This window comes from Papio anubis, chromosome 11 (assembly GCF_008728515.1).
Source record: "Papio anubis isolate 15944 chromosome 11, Panubis1.0, whole genome shotgun sequence".
NCBI classification, from domain to species: domain Eukaryota; kingdom Metazoa; phylum Chordata; class Mammalia; order Primates; family Cercopithecidae; genus Papio; species Papio anubis.
Window position 1 is genome coordinate 31,901,741 of NC_044986.1, and position 21,053 is coordinate 31,922,793.

Below are 21,053 nucleotides of genomic sequence, written 5' to 3' on the forward strand. Positions count from 1 at the left end.
TTTTGACTGCAGCATTCTACTTCCACACCTTACAAACCACAGTTTGTAACCATCCTTCCACTGATGGATATGTAGGTTGTGTCCAGTGTCTTGCTATTACAAACAGTCCTTTAGGAAACATCTGTGTACTTGCATATTTTTACATATGGTCAGGTATCTTTCTAGGAAAGATGCTTAGAAAGAACATGCTGGATTGAGGAGGAAGTGCACTGAAAAGTTTTTAGGCACTGCTACATTGCCCTCCAGTTAGACCGTATCAGGTTCTATACCCGCAAACAGTGTGTACAATTACTCATTTCCTCTTATGAATACTGGGTAATATCCATTTTTTGAAAAATTTTGCCACTCTGGTAGGTAAAAAATGATATCTAATTTAGGGAGTGAGTACAAAATAGTGATTAAGGGGTGGACTTTGCAGCCCACATGGCTGGGGTCAAATCATGAGTCCCTTTCCTACTAGCTGTGTAATGTTGGTGAGTTACCTCTCTATTCCTCAATTTCCTTATCTGTAAAAGGAGGGTAATTTTGGCTGTACAAACCTTATAGTGACCTTTTTTTTTTTTTTTTTTTTTTTGAGACAGGGTCTTGCTTTGTCACCCAGGCTGGAGTACAGTGCTATGATCTTGGCTCACTGCAACCTCTGCCTCCAGCAATTCTTGTGCCTCAGCTTCCCAGGTAGATGGGATTACAGGCATGCACCACCACACCTGGCTAATTTTTGTATTTTTAATGGAAATGGGGTTTCACCATGTTGGCCAGGCTGGTCTCGAACTCCTAGCCTCAAGTGATTTGCCCACCTCAGCTGCCCAAAGTGCTGGGATTATAGGCATGAGCCACTACGCCTGGCTTATGGTGGCTTTTATTTTATTTTATTTTATTTTTTGAGATAGAGTCTCGCTCTGTTGCGCAGGCTGGAGTGCAGTGGCACGATCTTGCTCACTGCAAGCTCCGCCTCCTGGGTTCACACCATTCTCCTGCCTCAGCCTCCCGAGTAGCTGGGACTACAGGCGCCTGCCACCACACCTGGCTAATTTTTTTTTTTTTTTTTTTTTTTTTTTGGTATTTTTAGTAGAGATGGGGTTTCACCGTGTTAGCCAGGATGGTCTCGATCTTCTGACCTCGTGATCCGCCCACCTCGGCCTTCCAAAGTGCTGGGATTACAGGCATGAGCCACAGCGCCCGGCCCATGGTGGCTTTTTAAAAACGTTTTTATAGTGGAAAGTTTCAAAATTTACAAAAGTAGAATAATTACCAACTTTTGGCTAACCTTGCTCCATTAATCCCTACACACTTTCCCCTCCGATATTATTTTGAAGCAAATATCAGACATATAATTTCATCTATAAATATTTCAGTCTGTACTCTAAAAGATAGTGATACTTTTTAAATGTAATCATAGGCTGGGTGCAGTGGCTCATGCCTGTAATCCCAGCACTTTGGGAGGCCGAGGCAGGTGGATCACCTGAGGTCAGGAGTTCAGGACCAGCCTGACCAACAAGGTGAAACCCCGTCTCTACTAAAAACACAAAAAATTAGCCAGGTGTGGTGGCAGGCATCTGTAATCCCAGCTACTCGGGAGGCTGGGGCAGGTGAATCACTTGATTCTGGGAGGTGGAGGTTGCAGAGAGCCGAGATCGCGCCATTGCACTCCAGCCTGGGCAACAAGAGCAAGACTCCATCTCAAAAAAAAAAAAAAAAAAAAAAAAAAAAAGTAATCATAATACTATTATCATACCTAGAAAAATATTATCAAATATGTAGGAATGTCTTGAGCGTTAAGTGAACTAATTTGTAGAAAGTGCTTAGAACAGCACTTGGGCACACACTAAATACTATATGTGTTTGTAATTATTTTTGTTGTTTCTCCAAGTTGCAATTATTTTTTGTTGTTGTTGTTTGTTTTGTTTTGTTTTTGTTTTTTGGTTCTTTTTTTGAGATGGAGTCTCGCTGTCTCACCCAGGCTGGAGTGCAGTGGCTCAATCTCAATCTCGGCTCACCACAACCTTTGTCTCCTGGGTTCAAGTGATTCTCCTGTCTCAGCCTCCTGAGTAGTTAGGATTACAGGTGCACATCACCACACCCAGCTAATTTTCTTTTTTGTATTTTTAGCAGAGATGGGGTTTCACCATGTTGGCCAGGCTGGTCTTGAACTCCTGACCTCAACTGATCTGCCCACCTCAGCCTCCCAAAATGCTGGGATTACAGGTGTAAACCACCACACCTGGCCTAATTTGCAATTCTTACTAGAGGCTTAACATTATTTCTTATGTATTTGGCCATGTATATTTTTTCTATAAATTACTTGTTCAAGTTTTCACTCATTTATCTACCTTTTTCCCTGTGATTTATAAGATTGCTCTTTTTTTCCCCCCCAGGGTAGGGAGGAATGGGCTCCAAGACAGGATGCTGGACGGGTGCCCCTCCATCTCTCTTTTTTTTTTTTTTCTGAGACAGGGTCTTGCTTGGTTGCCCAGGTTGGAGTGCAGTGGTGCAATCATAACTCACTGCAGCCTTGACCTCCTGGGCTTAAGGGAGCGGATCCTCCCACCTCACCCTCCTGTGAAATTGGGACCAAAGGTGCATGCCACTACACTTGGCTAACTTTTTTCATATTTCATAAAGATAGGGTCTTACTTTGTTGCCCAGGCTGGTCTTGAACTCCTAGGCTCAAGCAATCTGCCTGCCTTGGCCTCCCAAAATGCTGAGATTATAGGCATGAGCTACCACTCCTGGCCTCCCATCACCTCTTTTAATATTCTCAGTATTAATCTTTTGACTATATATCAGCAGCCCCAACCTATCTGGCACCAGGAACTGGTTTCATGGAAGACAGTTTTCAATTTTTCCATAGCCTTGGGGGTGGGAGGGGGATGGGTCAGGGTTTGGGATGATTCAAGTACATAATATTTATTGTGCACTTTATTTCTATTATTATTACATTGTAATATATAATAAAATAATTATACAACTCACCATAATGTAGAATCAGTGGGAGCCCTGAGCTTGTTTTCATGCAACTAAATGGTCCCATCTGGAGGTGATGGGAGACAGTGACAGATCCTCAGGCATTAGATTCTCATGAGGCGCCACAATCTAGATCCCTTGCATGTACAGTTTACAATAGGATTTATGTTCCTATGAGAATCTAATGCTGCCCCTGATCCAACAGGAGGTGGAGCTCAAGGTGGTAATGCCAGTAATGGGAAGTGGCTGTAAATTCAGTTGAAGCTTGCTTGCCCACCACTTATCTCCTGCTGTGTGTCTTGGTTGCTAACAGGCCATGGACTGGTACAGGTCTGTGACCTGGGGGTTGGAGACCCCTCCTATGTATGGTAATTCCTTTCAGCTTGTTGTTTTTTATGTCTTCTGTTGTGTAGAAATTTTTATTATTTGTAGGCTAGGTCTGTCCGATCACTACCTTCATGGCTTCAGAATTTTATGTTTATCTTAAGAATGTCTTTCCAAGATTATAAAACTATTTTCCTATGTATTTTTTCTTAGACCTTTATGGGTTTTCATACAGTTTAATGTTTATCTCCTTAATTTATCTGGGATCAATGTCTGCTAGTAGGTAGGCCTCTGATTTTTTTTTCCAAATGTGTATCTGATGGACCCTATACCATTTATTGATTAGTTCATTCTTTATCTACTCTCTTTAAAGACCACACTTAGGATCTATTGATTCTCTACAAGTAGATAGGTGTGGCTTTGGATTCGTTATTCTCATCCACTGATCTATTCACCTATTTCAGCATGAATATCATACAAAGTATGTTTTGATCCGGTAGAACAACTTCTTATTGTTCTTTTTCAGATACTTCTGGGTTGTTCTTGTGGTTTTCCTCTTCTAGATGAATTTTAGAATCAATTGATTAAGTAAAAATCTTGAGTAGATTAAGTAAAAATTTGTATTGAATTTATAGATTAATTGGGGGAGAACTGACAGTTTTATAATCAAGATTTCACATCTGGTAATATGATGTTTCTAAACTTATTCAACAGTTCTATCTCCTTTAGTAAAGCTTTATATTTTTTATATGGATCTTTTCTAGTGATTTTTGTTTATTGGTTTTTTGTTGTTGTTGTTGTTGAGACGGAGTCTTGCTCTGTCGCCCAGGCTGGAGTGCAGTGGCCAGATCTCAGCTCACTGCAAGCTCCGCCTCCCGGGTTCACGCCATTCTCCTGCCTCAGCCTCCCAAGTAGCTGGGACTACAGGCGCCCGCCACCTCGCCCAGCTAGTTTTTTGTATTTTTTTAGTAGAGACGGGGTTTCACCGGGTTAGCCAGGATGGTCTCGATCTCCTGACCTCGTGATCCGCCCGTCTCGGCCTCCCAAAGTGCTGGGATTACAGGCTTGAGCCACCGCGCCTGGCCTATTCTTAGATATTTTACAGTATTTAAATTCTTTTCGTGAATGGGTTTTTATTTTATTTTTATTTTATTTATTTATTTTTTGAGACGGAGTCTCACTCTGTTATCCAGGCTGGAGTGCAGTGGTGTGATCTTGGCTCACTGCAACCTCCACCTCCCAGTTTCAAGTGATTCTCCTTCCTCAGCCTCCCGAGTGGCTGGAATTACAGGTGCCCACCACCACGCCTGGCTAATTTATATATATATATTTTTTAGTAGAGACAGGGTTTCACCATGTTGGCCAGGCTGGTCTCAAACTCTTGAACTCAGGTGATCCATCTGCCTCAGCCTCCCAAAATGCTGGGATTACAGGTGTAAGCCACCATGCCCAGCCTGGATTTTTAATTACATTTTGGTTACAATTGGTTATTGCTGGTATATAATAACACTTGGTTATTGCTGATATATAATAACACTTGGTTATTGCTGGTATATAATAATAGCTAATATCCGTGGGTGTGTGCTGTGTGCTATATACTGTTCTAAGCATATTTTCCCAAATAATTTTTTTTATTATACTTCAAGTTTTGGGGTACATGTACAGAACGTGCAGGTTTGTTACACAGGTACACATGTGCCATGGTGGTTTGCTGTACCCATCCACCCGTCATCTACATTAGGTATTTCTCCTAATGCTATCCCTCCCCTAACCGCCTACCCCCTGACAGGCCCTGGTGTGTGATGTTACCCTCCCTGTGTCCATGTGTTCTCATTGTTCAGCTCCAACTTATGAGAACATGCAATGTTTGGTTTTCTGTTCTTGTGTTAGTTTGCTGAGAATGATGGTTTCCAGCTTCATTCATGTCCCCTTTATAATAGAATGATTTATAATCCTTTGGGTATATAACCAGTAATGGAATTGCTAGGTCAAATGGTATTTCTGGTTCTAGATCCTTGAGGAATCGCCACACTGTCTTCCACAATGGTTGAACTAATTTACACTTCCCATATAATTTTTATAACAAGCCAGTGCCTAGGTACTATTATTATTTCTGTCTTATGAAGAAGAAACAGGGCTGTAGAGAGGTTGAATAACTCACTCTGGATCACATGATTTCTAGGTGGCAGAGCCAGGGGTCCACACCTGCACCCCTTTCCACTCTTATATGCAGCATGCCAGCTACCTCATCTGACCCTGGTATTAATTGTGATAGTTTTTTGGTTGAGTCTTTTGGATTTTCTAGGCAGACAATCATATTGTCTGCAAGTAATTACCGTGTATAGCTTGTCTTTTTGCATGCTTCTTGTTGGGTACCTCGTTTTGTGAATATTGTATCATCATTTCCCAGGAAGTCTGAACCAGTCAGTTTTTGCTTTAGCACTGGGACACGTTGCCATTTCTTTCTTTTAGGAGTGCACGGAGCAGTTGTTTAAGGGGCCATGTAGATGGAAATACAGTTTAGAAACTCTTTTCCCGCAGCTTCCAACACCTTATTAAATTAAATAGGTTGAATGAACTTATGTTATTCCACTGTACTGAGAGTTTTTGTTTTAATTTCATTATTTTTTTTCCCTCTCTATTAATTCTGTGCTTCCATTGCTCAGGTTTCTAAGTTTCTGATTCTTGAGTGAATCAGAAACCTTAGGCTTCCTTTTGTCTAGCCTAGGCCAGGTTCTCCTATCTTTGGTTAGGCTGACCTTGTACCCTTGGTTAAAATAGAGAATAATCATTTTGTGTTTCTCTGTAGGCATTCTCCGACTATAGGAACGCACTCCTCCACAGAAACCCTGCTTTGCTGGCCCTTATTTGTTGGAGTTGCAATTGGGGGGCAGGGAGCAAGCAGTAAGAGCTTCAGCCTTTGGACACTATCCAGAGCCTGACCTAGGCGCCTACTTGCACCATCCTGTCCTGATGCACTTGGGTTGAGAGAGAGGTGCATGCGTGTGTGCGTGTGTGTGTGTGTGTGTGTGTGTGTGTGTAGAGAATATGTGTAGTATGTGTACTGGGAGAGGTGTCCCAGACCTCCGGAAGCTGTGGGAATCTGGAGTCAGTCTTGCTCCCTAGTGGCCAGTGCCTAATTGGGAGAAAGAGGCCAGTGGGACACCTCCCTTCTGATCTGGGACTTCTTGGTCTAACCTTGAGCTACTGATCAGTCCCATCACTTCAGGGGAAGGTGTGCCAGGGCCATGGTTGCTAACACTAGCTGTACCACTCACTTTCAGGTCTGCCTGCCCTTGGCCCCAAGTCATGGACAGGAGTGTTATGTTGTCTTTTCTCTTATAAAATGTAAATAATGACTGGGCACGGTGATTCACGCCTGTAATACCAGCACTTTGGGAGGCTGAGGTGGGCAGATCATGAGGTCAGGAGATCAAGACCATCCTGGCTAACACGGTGAAACCCCATCTGTACAAAAATACAGAAAATTAGCCGGGCGTGGTGGCGGGCGCCTGTAGTCCCAGCTACTCAGGAGGCTGAGGCAAGAGAATTGCTTGAACCCAGGAGACAGAAGTTGCAGTGAGCCGAGATTGTGCCACTGTACTCCAGCCTGGGCGACACAGCGAGACTCTGTCTCAAAACAAAAAAAAAAAGTAAATAATGTGTTTTTCCCTTTAAAAAACAGCACATACTCATTAAATAATATTTGAAAAATGAAGAAAATTTAAAAGAAGAAAGAATTGCTTATCATTCTACTGCCCAAACACAATCACTTTTAACATTTTAGTTTTCTTCCACTCTTTCCTTTTCTCTGCATAGGCTCCTTTTTTGTAGTAGTTGTAACAGTGCTGTTTGTACCCCGCTTTTTTCTCTTATAATAGTACATCGTAAGTATCTTGCTTGTATTATTTGGGAACATCATTTAAAATGACTGTATAATATTCCATTAAGTAGATGGAACATCATTTATTTAACATGCTTTGGTCTTTACCCCTTGAAGGCAAGGCATATCCTCCTTTCCCTATTAACCCATTATGGTTCAGTCATCCGTGAAGTTGGCTAAGCTTTTGAATTTAAATTTTCTGTCTACACCGTCTCTTTGAGGTAATGGTATGCCAGTTGCTGTGTGAAATAGAACTTCTTTAAGCTTCAGCTAGGTGTCTTGTTCTTATTTGGCTTTAGTTTGATGAAAAGTTGTGTTTGTCTTCCCCTGCCTGGTCTTGCAGCTTTGGTCCTAGAGCCTCCCTTCCTCCTTCAGAAACAGACACCACTGTGGATGGTAGGCTTCACAAGCATGGCCCTGGCCACTCATCACAGATGTGACTGGAGCAGCCTTCTGGAGCTGCGCTCTAGAGGGCATTCAAGTGGACGTTTCCCCACCTGCAAGGTGGGATGTTTGCTGGACAGAGAACAAGATTTGCCTCTTTTTTTCCCTCTTCCCATCACATCTATTTCCTTATCCCTTTAGTGACCCAGGGTGCCCTGTTGGCTGGATCTTAGGAACTGGTTGTCTCACACTTTCACCTGCCCCCTGCCTGTGTCTTTCCCCTTCCTGACTGCTGTTGACCTCCTGTTCCCACTCCACTGGTCCCTCCCTCACAGTGCTGTCACTGCAGCTATGCTCCTGGCTTCCCCTCACCGAGTGAGTTTGTCTGACCTTCGCACTGTATTCATGCTTTGGGACTTACCGCTGTAATGATGTCAGTGGCGGAGGTTAGCAGATGGCGGTAGCAGCAATGAGACCTGACATGTTCTAATGACTTCCTCCTTCCTACCCTTGCCGGCTGAGCCAATGGACGGACAGGGGTTTCCTTGAGGTATTTAAGGAGGAGGCCAAGGGAAATCGGGGGGCCCCCAGGTGCCGATGAGGCCTGTGACCTTTGCTGCTATAATATCAGTGTTTCACAAGCAGGGCGGTTCGGGAGCCCACTTGCAGCCCATCAAAAATTGATTTAATTGCAATTTTTCCTCCAATTAGGAGCACTGGAGCCTGACTAATTGGAGTAATAGAGAGTAATAAGGCTCAGATAAAAAGCCTTCCTTGGCTGCCTTTGTATCTCGTGTCAGTGCCTGTCAGAGGTCAGAGAGCTTGCATATTCTATTAGGCAGCCTGGCCTTCATTTGTACAAATTAGTTTACCCAACAGTAATTAAAATGCCAATGCGGGTTGAAGAGAACTGAATACACTTGATGGGCATGTTGGTGAATGATGTGACAGCTCTGGTGGCCTCCCTTGCCAAAGTGTGTCAGCCCAGGCTCAGAGGCTGCTGGGGCCTGGGCCAGCTGGGCAGCTCTAGGCCAGCCACGGGACACAGCTGCTGAGCACGCCACTTCTGCTGCCTCACCTCAAACCACTCAGTTGCTTCTTTCTTCTTCCAGGTGGAGTCATTTGTTCATTTGTTCATTCATTCATTCATTCATTCATTCATTCAATCAGTAAGCATTTGGGTTTTCAGTGTGTGTCAGGCATTATACTAGATGCTGGAAATTCAAACAAGACTAACTCTTGAAATGTAGCCAAGATGAGAGCTTCTGGGCGAGGGGTGGTATAATAACTTGGACCTGGAATCAAGACTGACTGGGTTCCAATTCCAGTCCACTAGTTGCTACCTTTGTGAGCTAGAGCAAATTAATTACCTCCCAGAGCCTCAGTCTCCTCATTTGTAAAATAGGGAAAGTGGGGCTGGGTGCTGTGGTTCATGCGTGTAATCCCAGAACTTTGTGAGGTCAAGGTGGGTGGATCACCTGAGTTCAGGAGTTCGAGACCAGCCTGGCCAACATGGGGGAATCCCTATCTCTACTAAAAATACAAAAATTAGCCAGGTGTGGTGGTACACACCTGTTAATCCAGCTACTGGGGGGTTGCTGCGGCAGGAGAATTGCTTGAACCTGGGCGATGGAGGTTGCAGTGAGCCGAGATTGCACCAATGCACTCCAGCCTGGGCAACAGAGTGAGACTCTGTCTCAAAAAAAAAAAAAAAAAAAGGAAAGTGGTACCTACTGTATAGTGTTATGAGGATTAGATAGGATAATGCTTTTGAAACACGTGCTCAGCACCTGGCACATAGTAAATGCTCAATTTACACTAGTAAATTACTAGTGTTATTAAGAGGGCCTAAGCTAATGCAGAAGCAGCAGGAATCTACCTGCCTTTCAGACTGCCCATGCCCAACTAATTTTCCTTCTTACCTTGCTCTCCTCTTTTCTATGTCTTGTTATTTTTAATTTCTTAACTTGAATACACAAACCCTAATTCCCTGGCATCTTCCTCTAGTGAGACAGGCTCCTATGTCTGCTTCTGGAGCCTGATGAAAGTCTGCATGATGCCAGGTTTGCCTGAGCTAGGGCCAGGGGATGAGTAAGGCAGGTTGAAGATCTGGTTAAGGTCTGGGACAGGGTGAGAAATTAGAAGGCTGGCTTCTGGTAAGGGCTTTCTGTTCCAAAAAGAGTAGAGCTTATGGAGTCAGAATGACTTTTAGACCCTCTAGCTAAGAGGGGATAGGTGTACTTGTACTAGTGTGCCTGAGTGTGTGTGTTTTGACATTGATTTTTAGATGTCAGTACCTCTCATCTCTTACCTAGTTGCGGTGCTTATGAGGGACTTCTCACTCCCCTAATATAGTATGCCTGTGTCATGTGTCATTCAAGTTTGAGCCTTTGGTATTTGGGAATTATTCCTTTAGGAAGCAGAGGGACCAGCTTCACAGTGCACATGACTAGCTTTCCCAGCTGTGCAGGCTTTGGGCTCTGGAAGGCCCTCTCAGCTCAGTTCCACAAATTTGTATTGAGTGCTTTCTCTGGGCCAGGCACTGTGCTAGACACTAGCTAGTACCCAAGAACCTCTAAAGGGTTCTGATCTCAAAGGGGAGATGGGAAGATAAACCAAAAATGCCATTTGTCCCATGAGTATGGAAGGGACTCGGAGGATGGTCAGCCTACCTGGGGAGCCACCAGCTCTTGCCTCTGCCTGTTCAACACAGATTTGATGTCCTTGTCCCTGGAATACCCCTGAGGGAAGAGATGGGACTGAAGGCAAAAGCCATTTGAATTTTCTTTCTTTTCTGAGCAGAACTGGCTTTTTCATCACTTTGAAACCCAAAATTGAAGTTATAGCAAAGGACTTTACTGGGGAAAATTCAGTGAGCAATCCCTTGGGAGGAGCCATGGAGGCAATGATACATGTTTTCATTTCATTGATCTCCAAGTATTTATTGAGAGCCTTTGACATGCCTAGCACAGGAGCCAGCACCGTGAGGGATGCGAGAATCTGGTTCAAGACATCTGGCGGATTCAAATCGAACAGGTTATCAGAGCACAGCATTTTGTTTGGGTTAAATCACTGGGTTAGAGAACTGAGGCCAGTGAGGCTGCGTGTGATGCACAGATCCCACCCCACCAGCCCCTTTTCAAAGCGCTTTATCCCGTAAGTCTCAAAGGAGGAGTCTGAATGTGGGGGTAACAGGTCCTGTGTGCAGCCACAGTATTTTAAGTCCATTCATGGAAGCTTGGCCTTTGCTTCATATTCACTTTCTGCACAATGGGAATAATGTCTATCTCGTGGGCTCATTGTAAGATGTGATGCACCATTTGGGTGTTGGAGAGTAGTGAATTCCTTTCCTTCCTCTGCTCCATGTGTCTGTTGTACCCTGAGATTGCATGTGGGCACACCCTTTCTAATCTTCTGACTTTGAGTGTGGCTGGTCTGTAGCTTCTGTTCATTCGTCTTAATGACCATGGGAATAAGGGAGTAGGGTGGGGGGCAAGAATGGCTGCAGATAGTTGGGAGTAGTTCAAGGTGTACAAGACTGTGTCTGCACCGAGCCTGACCCCCAAGAGTCCTGGGAAGGCCCTGTGGTTTGGGTGTGAGTCCTGGTGAGTGTTTGCTCAAAATCTGCTTGACTGTTGATGGTTTTTTACTGAGTGTTAAATTTGATTAAACTCTTAAGTCTTCCTAAGTGCCGGGAAGACATTCTACTTTCTCTTCCTCTTTTCCTCCTTGATCACAGTGGTTAGGCGAGAGAAAAGGGCAGCTTTTGGAAATAAACATTTATAGATGTCACATCCAGGCAGTTAAGAAAGCGCTTCACAGGAGGCTGGGCGCCAGTGGTTCACACCTATAATCCTAGCAATTCGGGAGGCTGAGGCAGGTGGATCAACTTGAGCCTAGGAGTTCAAGACCAGCCTGGGCAACATAGAGAGACCCCTGTCTCTATTTAAAAAAAAAAAAAAAGGCCCTGTACAGGGTATGAAGGTGAGGGGCACTCCTCCTGGTGGCAGATGATCAGGGCCAGATGTTGGTGGGCCAGAATAGAGGGGGATAGGAGTCCCTGGGAAGGGGGTTTGCATCCCTACCCCACCCTCATTCCTGCCACTCCCACAGCTCTGACCTCCAGCAAGATTAAAGTTCCATGTTGCTCCCCTCTCTATTGACTTACCTTGATGCTAATTTAGGCCTGCGGCCAGTCAGAGGCCTGCCATAGGCCTTAAGAGATGCCTGACCGGGCGCGGTGGCTCACGCCTGTAATCCCAGCACTTTGGGAGGCCAAGGTGGGCAGATCACGAGGTCAAGAAATTGAGACCAGCCTGGCCAACATGGTGAAACCCCGTCTCTACTAAAAATACAAAAATTAGCTGGGTGTGGTGGGGCATGCCCGTAGCCCCAGCAACTCGGGAGGCTGAGGCAGGGGAATTGTTTGAACCCAGGAAGTGGAGGTTCAAGTGAGCCAAGATTGCACCACTGCACTCCAGCCTGGTGACAGAGGGAGACTCCTTTAAAAAAAAAAAAGAGATGCCTGTGTCTGTGCTGGCGCCCTTCACCTGGCCCCCACTCCTCAAGTCTGGATAGTCCAATTGCCTGCTCGAATGATTTCCAAGTGGCTATTATGTTTCCAGCCCAAGGTAATTGGCTTTACCAGTTATTAATGGATTACCCTAAAGAGAAAAATGTTGGGGGAGGGAGGAGAGGGCAACACCTTCTGACTTTGTAGTTTGGTTCTTCGGTGTCCACTGGCTGCTTCCCAAGCTGGCTGTCACTTGGGGCATGGCACAGTGGCTGTTTTGGCACTCCCACTCTATAGTTTTTGTGGCTGCTGGCAGCCTTGAAGAAGCTAGGATGATGGGGCATATCCCTGGAGGAAGTCTTGGCTTGAGTCATGAAAGCCCCAGGATAGCTCGTATGGCCTTTTTATCAGCCTAGGGTTGAAGAGCAGACACCTGCCCTGCAATTTTGATTGTAAATCAGTGGTTTGGCCAGTGCCTGCCCTAACATCTCCCCCATCAGCAACTGGCAGGCCAGCCTCCGCCCCAGCCAAAGCCACTGACTTCTCCATGGCCCTCTCTGTGGAAATCTATCTCCTCACTGACATGCTTGGGATCAGAGAGCCACAGGTGCTGGGCTGGGCCACAGCAGATGGGCTGTTGCCCCCACGTTGCTAATGTGTTATTAGTATGTCCAGTCTTCCTTCCCCCCCATGAAAGACATGTAGGGACATGGCCCATTCCTGCCCCAGGGCTCCTGACACCACTGTTTTCAATTTGCTTGCTTGCTGTTTAAGTTTCAAGCCCAGGTTTCCTGAAGGCTTCCCCTCTCCACCCTACCAAATCCTCTAACAAGAGTTGTCTGTCTCATAGGTTCAAGTTCTAGGCCAGCGCTACAGCCAGCCTGGCCCACTGCATGGATCCTTTACACCAGGCTTGTGCCTCCATTTAAAGTGAGACTCTGCAGATTGTATATGTTGAGGTTTTTAGGGCTCTAAGGGACACTCTGGGCAACAGGGTCAGCCTGCTCCTTCTCATGTGCCTCTTGGCGTTGTTCGTTATTGGCCTCCGAGGACTCTGGCGGACTCCCATCCCACTCTCCAGAAGCCCTGGCTGCCTGGCCCCTGTCATTCCCCACTCCGCCCCACCTATGTACTAGCATATACCCATCCAAGGGATTCACTCACCTTTCATATTTTTTCCTTTTCTCATTTTGGTGCCTTTATACCTGCCCTGTGCTTATACCACATTACCAGATTCCCCAAGCTCTTAAAACCTTCAGGAATGCCCCTCAGTTGTCCCTACTTCTGACCAGAGGCATCACCTTCCAGCCCCAGCAGCCTGTTCCTTGGAGCCCTTTTCTGTGCCCTGCCATTGTGCTCTTGGGGTTCCTAAACAGGAACCCGACAGGCTTGCTCTCCCTTGGGCTCAAACTTGTCACATCTAGAGATCTGTTTTTATGGTGCGCAGGGACCACTCAACCTAGTCTGTGCAGCAGGCCAGCTGTGGCTGAGCTCGTGGGTCTTCTGGCCAGGCACCTCTGCGGGGCTATACCCCTCACAGTGCTCCCAGATGTCTTCCCACAGCTCCTCTGATGGCTCCCTTGGCCACTTCTCTCATTCTGGCTTAACCCACAATCCCCTTGGGAATGAGCACGGCATTTCCCATTGTTAGCCATTTCCACCGCAGGTTCTGACAAGCCAGATCTGATTCTGCTCTCCTTTTGTTTGGCAGCTCTTTTGTGACAGGGACGGCTTGTTGCGGGCACTTCTCACCCCTGAGAATCTGGGACCTCAACAGGTAAGAGATTCCTGAGCCCACCCTGGCTTCCAGCCCAGGAGGTGAAGGAAAGCTTGCTGAGCCAGCCTCTGCCTCAGTTGGCTGAGTGGTCCAGGAGAAGGCTGGAAAGTGGTGTAGTAGGAGGCCTCTGCTGTGGTGCCTTCTCACATGGAATCATTCGGGGTTAGCTGGAGAAGACTGTTGAAGTAATTTATAATAGGTAATTTATAATAGGTAAATAGGTAAATAGTTTCATGCAGAATTTATGATAACAACAACAATTTGGATTTATGATACTCTTTCTCTGAGGTGTGCCTATGTGGCTATATAAAATCCCATCTATCCCCAGAGATGATTTTGCTAAAATAAATTTTGAAGGTGGCCTACAGACCTATAAAAAGAATTATACATAACAGTGAAAATACATGCAGGTTTTATTCACAATTCTCTGCTTTGGCAGGCTTGACATGTTCCCATCTGATTATCTACCATTCTGGTTTTTTTTGACTTTTAATTTTGAAATAATTAGAGATTCACATGAAGTTACAAAAATAAGATGGAAAGGTGTTTGTGTAACATCTTACATAATATATAATATAATCAATATATAATATAATCAAACCAGGAAATTGACCCTGGTACCATCCATGGACCTTTATTCAGATTGTACTGTGTGTGTGTGTGTGTAGGTCTGTGTCTGTGTGTGTCTAGTCCTTTGCAATTTTATCACGTGTAGATTCAGATAACCATCACCACAATCCAGGTACAGAACTCTTTGTTCCATCAGCACAAAGATTCCTCATATACTCCTTGGTAATCACACCCATCCTTCTCCCCTCCTCCTCTTCCCATTGTCCCTGATTCCTGGCAACTTCTTATGTGTTCTCCATCTCTATAATTTTGTCATTTTGAAAATGTTATATAAATGGAATCATACAGTATGTCACTTTTTGAAACTGGCTTTTTAAAAACTCAGCATAATTCCCTTGAGACTCACAGATGTTGTTGCATATATCAATAGTGCATTCCTCTTTATTGCTAAGTAGTATTCCGTGGTATGGATATACCAAAGTTTCTTTTCCCCATTGAAGGACATTTGGGCTGTTTTCAATTTTTTTACTATTACAACTAAAGCTAGTACAATGCGTACAGGTTTTTGTGTGGGCGTATATTTTCATTTCTCTGGGATAAATGCCAAGGAGTACAAATGCTGGGTTGTTTGGTAAGTGTATGCTTAGTTTTTACCTGCCAAGCTATTTTTTGGAGTATCTTTATCGTTTTACATTCCCACCACCAATGTATGAGAGATCTAATTTCTTCACATCCTCACCAGCATTTGGGATTTCACTATTTTTTTTCTTTTTTAAAATCTGTATTTATTTATTTATTTTTTAGAGATACAGGTTATCATTATATTGCCCAGGCTGGTCTTGAACTTCTGGCCTCAAGAAATCCTCCCATCTCAGCCTCCCTAGCAGCTGGGACTATAGGCATGTGCCACCATGCCCAGCTAATTTTTTGTGGGTTTTTTGAAGAGATGAGTTTCCATTGTGCCCAGGCTAGTCCTGGGCTCAAGCGATCCGTCTGCTTAGGCCTCTCAAAGTGCTAGAATTACAGGCATGCGCCATGATGCCTGGATTCACTATTTTTAAACCATTACAGGTGTGAGCCATGATGCCTGGATTCACTATTTTTAAACCATGATGTTATATTTCATCATGTTTTAATTTGAATTTCCCTAATAGCTAATGATGTTGAATATATTGTCACATGTTTATTTGCCATATATTTCATATATGAATATTCTCTTTGGTGAAACGTCTGTTCATGTCTTTTGCCTGCCGGATTGTTTTCTTTTAATGGAACACTTCATGAATTTGCATGTCATTCTTGCACAAGAGCCATGCCAGTCTTCTCTGTATCATTTCCATTTTGGTATATGTACTGCCGAGGCAAGCAGGTTTTTTTAAATTTTGTTTTGTTTTACCATTGAGTTTTGACAGTTCTTTCTGTATTCTAGATATTAGTCCTTTGTCAAATATGTGATTTGCAAATATCTACTCCCAATCTGTAGCTTGTCTTTTTTTTTGAGATGAAGTCTCACTCTGTTGCCCAGGCTGGAGTGCAGTCGCGCGATCTCGGCTCACTGCAAGCTCTGCCTCCCGAGTTCACGCCATTCTCTGGCCTCAGACTCCCAAGTAGCTGGGACTACAGGTGCCCGCCACCACGCCCGGCTAATTTTTTGTATTTTTTAGTAGAGACGGGGTTGCACTGTGTTAGCCAGGATGGTCTCCATCTCCTGACCTTATGATCTGCCTGCCTCCGCCTCCCAAAGTGCTGGGATTACAGGCGTGAGCAACCATGCCTGGCTGCTTGTCTTTTTATCCTCTTAACAGGGTCTTTTGAAGAGCAACTGTTTAAAATTGTGATGGAATCTAAATTATTGACTTTCATTGACTGTGTCTTTGGTGTCAAGTCTAAGAATTCTTCACCTCGTCCGAGGCCCCAGAGTCTGTGTCTTAAATGCCACAATTGGCAGCACTAGTGAGGATGCTCTTCTCACCCGCTTCCTCAGTCGCTGAGCTTTGTCTTCTCCATTTTTCTCCATCTCCCTAGGAAAGCAGTAGCCACAGCTTTTGTTGTTGTTGTTGTTTTGAAAAATCCATTCTATAGTCAGTCTTTCCAAAATTTTTAAAACAACACGAGATGTTTTAATCAATGAATCATGGTTTTTTCCTTCAACATTCTCTTTTGATAGTCATCCAAGAACAGGGATGGGAAACTCCCTACTTCCCCAAACAACCATTCTGTCTTTCGGTAGCTCTGTGAGTGAGAATGCCCACCCTTTATCATGGGTTGATTTGCTCCCTGAAGCTGGGATCCTGGACAAGAGACAAGCAAGTTGAACCTGTCTCCTGAAGAACAGACCTGTAAATATCTGAAAACCTTGGTTCTGCTCTTCCAGGGCCTCCTCTTCTTCAGGCCACAAGTTCTAGGTCCTTCAGTTGTTCCTCATTAACATAGTAGATAAGTTAGCCATAGCCTTTGGCTGCAATGAAGACCTAATTCAAAGTGGCTCAAATAGGCCCGGCACAGTGGCTCACCTGCCACAGCACTCCAGCCTGGGTAACAGAGTGAGACTGTTTCCAAAAACAAAAACCAAAACACAAAGTGGCTCAAACAACAGTGGGATTATTACTATCTTAGATGACAAGGAACCCAGAAGTTGGATGGGTTCCAGGGTTGATGGTTCAGTAGCTCCATGAGATCATGAGGGCCCAGATTCTCTCACTTTCTGCTTTGCTACCCTGGTCAAGGTGGCTTTTGCTCTCAAGCTTATTTAGAGCTGCTCCACCAGCTTGCAATGCAACACTCAGAAGGAAATAGGAATAGCATATGTCCCTGTCTGGGGCCCCTTTTTAAGATGAGGAAGCCTTTCTTAGGAATTTTTCAAGCAGACTTTTCCTCACATCTAATAGTCAAAATTGTATTCCAGTACTCGCCCTAAACCAAACCCTGGCCAGGGGAATGGAATGACCAGTCAAGATTCACTTCCTGGGCCAAGGGAAGAACTCAGCTTCCACCCCTGCCCCTACACATTAGCAGCAGCAAGTGCGGGGAGGGATGGCATAGAAGCTGGGTTTGCTTGGCTAGAAAGAATATGAGGAATGTCTAGATAGGTGACCTATAGTGTTGGTCTCACATTGGTTTCAGGACCATTCTCACCTGAAAGTTTCTCTAATTTATCTCGTTTTATCCCTCTTGAAATGGCATGTTCATAACTGATTACTGGACAGACCAGGTGTGGTCTGATGAGTAGCAGATGCTGGCACCTCCTTCATTTTAAATCTTCTGCTTTTGTTAATATAGCCAATAGTCGTACCCCACTGTTGCTAGCCTAACTGAAACTTCCCAGGACTGCTTTTTGCTTTAGCCCCTGGGATACTGGAGCTCCTAGAGTCTGTGAAACTTGTTCCCCATGAGCTCACCCTACGAAACTCCTGCCACAGGCCCTCCTTCCTTCTGAATGGGACTGGGGTAGAGGCAGCCCCTCCCCTGGTGCCAGGGCCAGTGTGATGGGAGGCTGTGAGGAGCTCGGGAAGGAGAACTGGCTGTGTGGCCAAACAGACCTGGCTTTCAGAACTACTGTGCCTCTTGCTGTGATCTGGGGCCCTCTGGACTTCAGTTTCCTCATTTGTAAAGTGGAAATTAGTTATCCCTACCTAACAGAACTGGTATGAACAAAATTATTGTGAAAAAGTGTCCCATACAGTGCCTGTCACCTTGGAGGCATTCAACTAATGCAAGCTGTCCCTTTCCTGCTCTTCCTCCCCACCCAAACTAGTACCTCGGAGTTTGTGGAGGCTTCTTTTTTTCTTGAGAGACAGGGACTTGCTCTGTCACCCAGACTGGAGTGCAGTGGCATCATCACGGCTCATTGCAGCCTTGAACTCCTGGGCTCAAATGGTCCTTCTGCCTCAGCCTCCCAAGTAGCTAGGACTACAGACATGCACCACTATGCTTGGCTAATTTTTAAATTTTTTTGTAGAGACAAGGTCTCGTTATGTTGCCCAGGCTGGTCTTAAACTCATTGACTCAAGTGATCCTCCCACCTTGGCCTCCCAAAGTGCTGGGATTATAGGTGTGAGCCACTGTGCCTGGCTTGTGGAGGCTTTTAGTTCTCAAAATATCCGTGTCTTAGTGACTAGTGGAGGAGGAGGTGAACCTGCTGACCTCCTGGCACAGGGAAGGCTCTTGACAGTGGGCTGTGGGTCACCAAGATGGGCATTCTGATGAAAGTTTTTACTTAGTTACATAACTGGGCCTTGTGTTTGGCATCATCACCTGCCTGGGCCCAGGATGACACACAAGCCGGGTGGTGGGCTGGGTACACCACTGTGGCCCAGCATCATCTCAAAGGTTGGGTAATCTTTGAATGGCCTCTTCTGCCTATGGTTGCCTTGGTGAAGGGTACTCTTCCGTGCAGATTTATGGTCAGGATGGAGTTCTAAGGCACCATTTCTTTGACTGTTATTCTCTTATGAAACCCCTAGATCTCACCAACCCCAAACACTGGGTCTTTATTGAAACCAGATTGGACCCTAATGAGAATGGGTATGAGACAGCGACAAGCCAGGCATGGTGGCTCATGCCTGGAATCCCAGCACTCTGAGAGACTGAGGCAGTAGGATCGCTTGAGCTCAGGAGTTTGAGAGTAGCCTGGGCAATATGATGAGACCTTGTTTCTTACCAAAAAAATTAAAAACAAAACAAACCAAACAGCTGTGGCCTCAGTTCTTACTGGAGCCTGAGAAGAAACAGCCTTGCCCCTTCTGGCCAGCCTGTGGGCTCTGCTCCTTGTGGCAGGGCTGCCCTGGGCACCACTTAGCAGTGCCTTCCCTCCAGCCCCAGGCTCATCTACTGGGAGGAACCAGGCTTTGTTTAAACATCTGTCCTGTCCCCAGAGAAGCTTGGAGGACCAAGTGGTACAGTGATTGAGGAAAGATGCCCTGGTGGAGGCATTTGCTTTTGGTGGGAGGAAATTGATGTACAGGATGACTCTCTAGAGCTGTCTTTCCCAGAGAAACCCAAGTAGATAATAAAGCCATGTAGAAAATAGGATTAAGGTAATGAACAGGCAGGACAAAGTTTGATCTTTCAATAACACCAAAGCCTGACTGACAGGCCAATCTGAGAGGTGGAGCAGCACTGCCGGTAGGACTTGGGGCTGGGTGGTGAGCGGTGCTGGATGGATTCTTTGCTTTTAACCTGTCACCGCTGAAACTTGAGGAGTGCCTGGATTTTCTCTTTTATGTATGTGCTGGGGCTTGGGTGGAGAGCGGGGAGTACTGGAGGGGCAGTTTGCCCTAAGCATTGCTATACCCTGGATGATGGTGGGGGCTGGGACACACTCAAAGCTGTAGCCACCCGCTGGGCACCAGCGCTCCCATCGGGAGCCATCACCCACGTCTATGTGTGTCTCTCAGCTGCTCACCCTCAGGCAGCCAATGCTGCTTCTCACAGAACCTGCACCACTTTCAGGGTCACCATTGTTCCCTCAGCCCCTCATTCCATCAAGACCTCTAGAGACTGTTCTCCTTGCAGGCTGGGCTGGAACAGGGATGGAGGGGGAGTCGTTGACTAAAGCACACAGGTCAGAAGGCAGTCACAGGCACACAGCCATTGCCTAAGTGGCAAGGAACTTGGCTGTGCCCCTCTCCCTTCCTCTTGTTCTGCCTTTCTGTCTTATGGAGCCAGGCACCATGGGGTTAGGCCCAGGGACAGGGGATTACTATCTCAACGAGAAAGAGTCCTTCACCCAACCTCAAAGTGCCAGAATATTCCTGCTTCTGACGGTAGGTGGTCTTCAAGCCCATTCCCTAACTCCCAGGTGCCAGGAATTCCTGTACCTTCATCTTGACTGACCAACCACTGCAGTATTCATAGCTAGGCCCTATGATCCCATCAGACCCTGAGGAACTGTGCCAAAGCCATCCTGCCCGAGCCTGGGGTTTGGAGGAATTGAGGCTCATCTTGTGTCCTCTTATGTTTGAGCAGGACCCTTCCTTGGCTAGGCCCCAGGGAAGGTGCCATGTGTTGATTGTGTGTGTGGGGCCCAGCTCCTGGTGGCTGGAAGGCCCAAGTGGGTCTGACTGGCCTGACATCACACATGCCCCCTTCCCCCATGGGCTTACGCTTGTGGTGGGTTTTATTTTTTTCTGCCAAGGGGCATTAAGATGGACCTAGCACTGGTGCCCTGAGCACAGGGCACAGCTGGGCCCCTGATAGCCTGTGGGCAGGTGGGCTTCAGGATGGAGAGCCCTTTAATCCCAGACCTAAAGGTGTCATAGTAGGTCCAACCACAGCCACAGTCCTAAGCCCCGCTGAGATTGTGGGGTGGGGAAGGGGGTAGTGAGGTGGTTGGTGACCTGGCTGCTCCTAGGGTATTGAGTCTTTGGCCAGGCCCTGTGCTGCCCTGTGTGTGTGGCAAGCCCTGTACACATCCCATTGATTCCCCTTCCCCTTTGGGCCAGGGTCATCCCTGGTCCCGTTACACCTCCACTTCCACCTCAAAGCTCCCAAGTTCCCCTTTTTTCAACAAAGGCAGGGGCAGAATATGCTTCTCACCCATCCTAACAGATGCCCTAGGTTTTTCCCCTCTGAGCCTGGGCTCAAGCCAACCCCATGCCCGGAATACCCCCTCTGTGCCTAATGAAACCCTGCTCACT

General features: G+C 45.9%; 1 protein-coding gene and 1 non-coding gene across 6 annotated transcripts in view; one reads left to right on the forward strand and one right to left on the reverse strand.

The window, feature by feature from the left end:
- Positions 1 to 21,053, forward strand: part of FBXW4 (F-box and WD repeat domain containing 4) — an 88,096-nt gene that overhangs the window by 59,050 nt on the left and 7,993 nt on the right. For 4 of the 5 annotated variants that reach the window (XM_003904144.5, XM_031652126.1, XM_017944252.3 and 1 more), the window contains exon 6: positions 13,780 to 13,845. The exons of the other annotated variant lie outside the window; for it this stretch is intronic. In XM_003904144.5, coding sequence (XP_003904193.2) covers positions 13,780 to 13,845 — 66 coding nt within the window. The remainder of the gene's footprint in view (positions 1 to 13,779; positions 13,846 to 21,053) is intronic. 5 annotated transcript variants of the gene reach the window in all.
- LOC116269567 lies at positions 15,678 to 15,782 on the reverse strand. Its single transcript, XR_004177192.1, has one exon. It is a non-coding gene; the product is annotated as a U6 spliceosomal RNA (small nuclear RNA).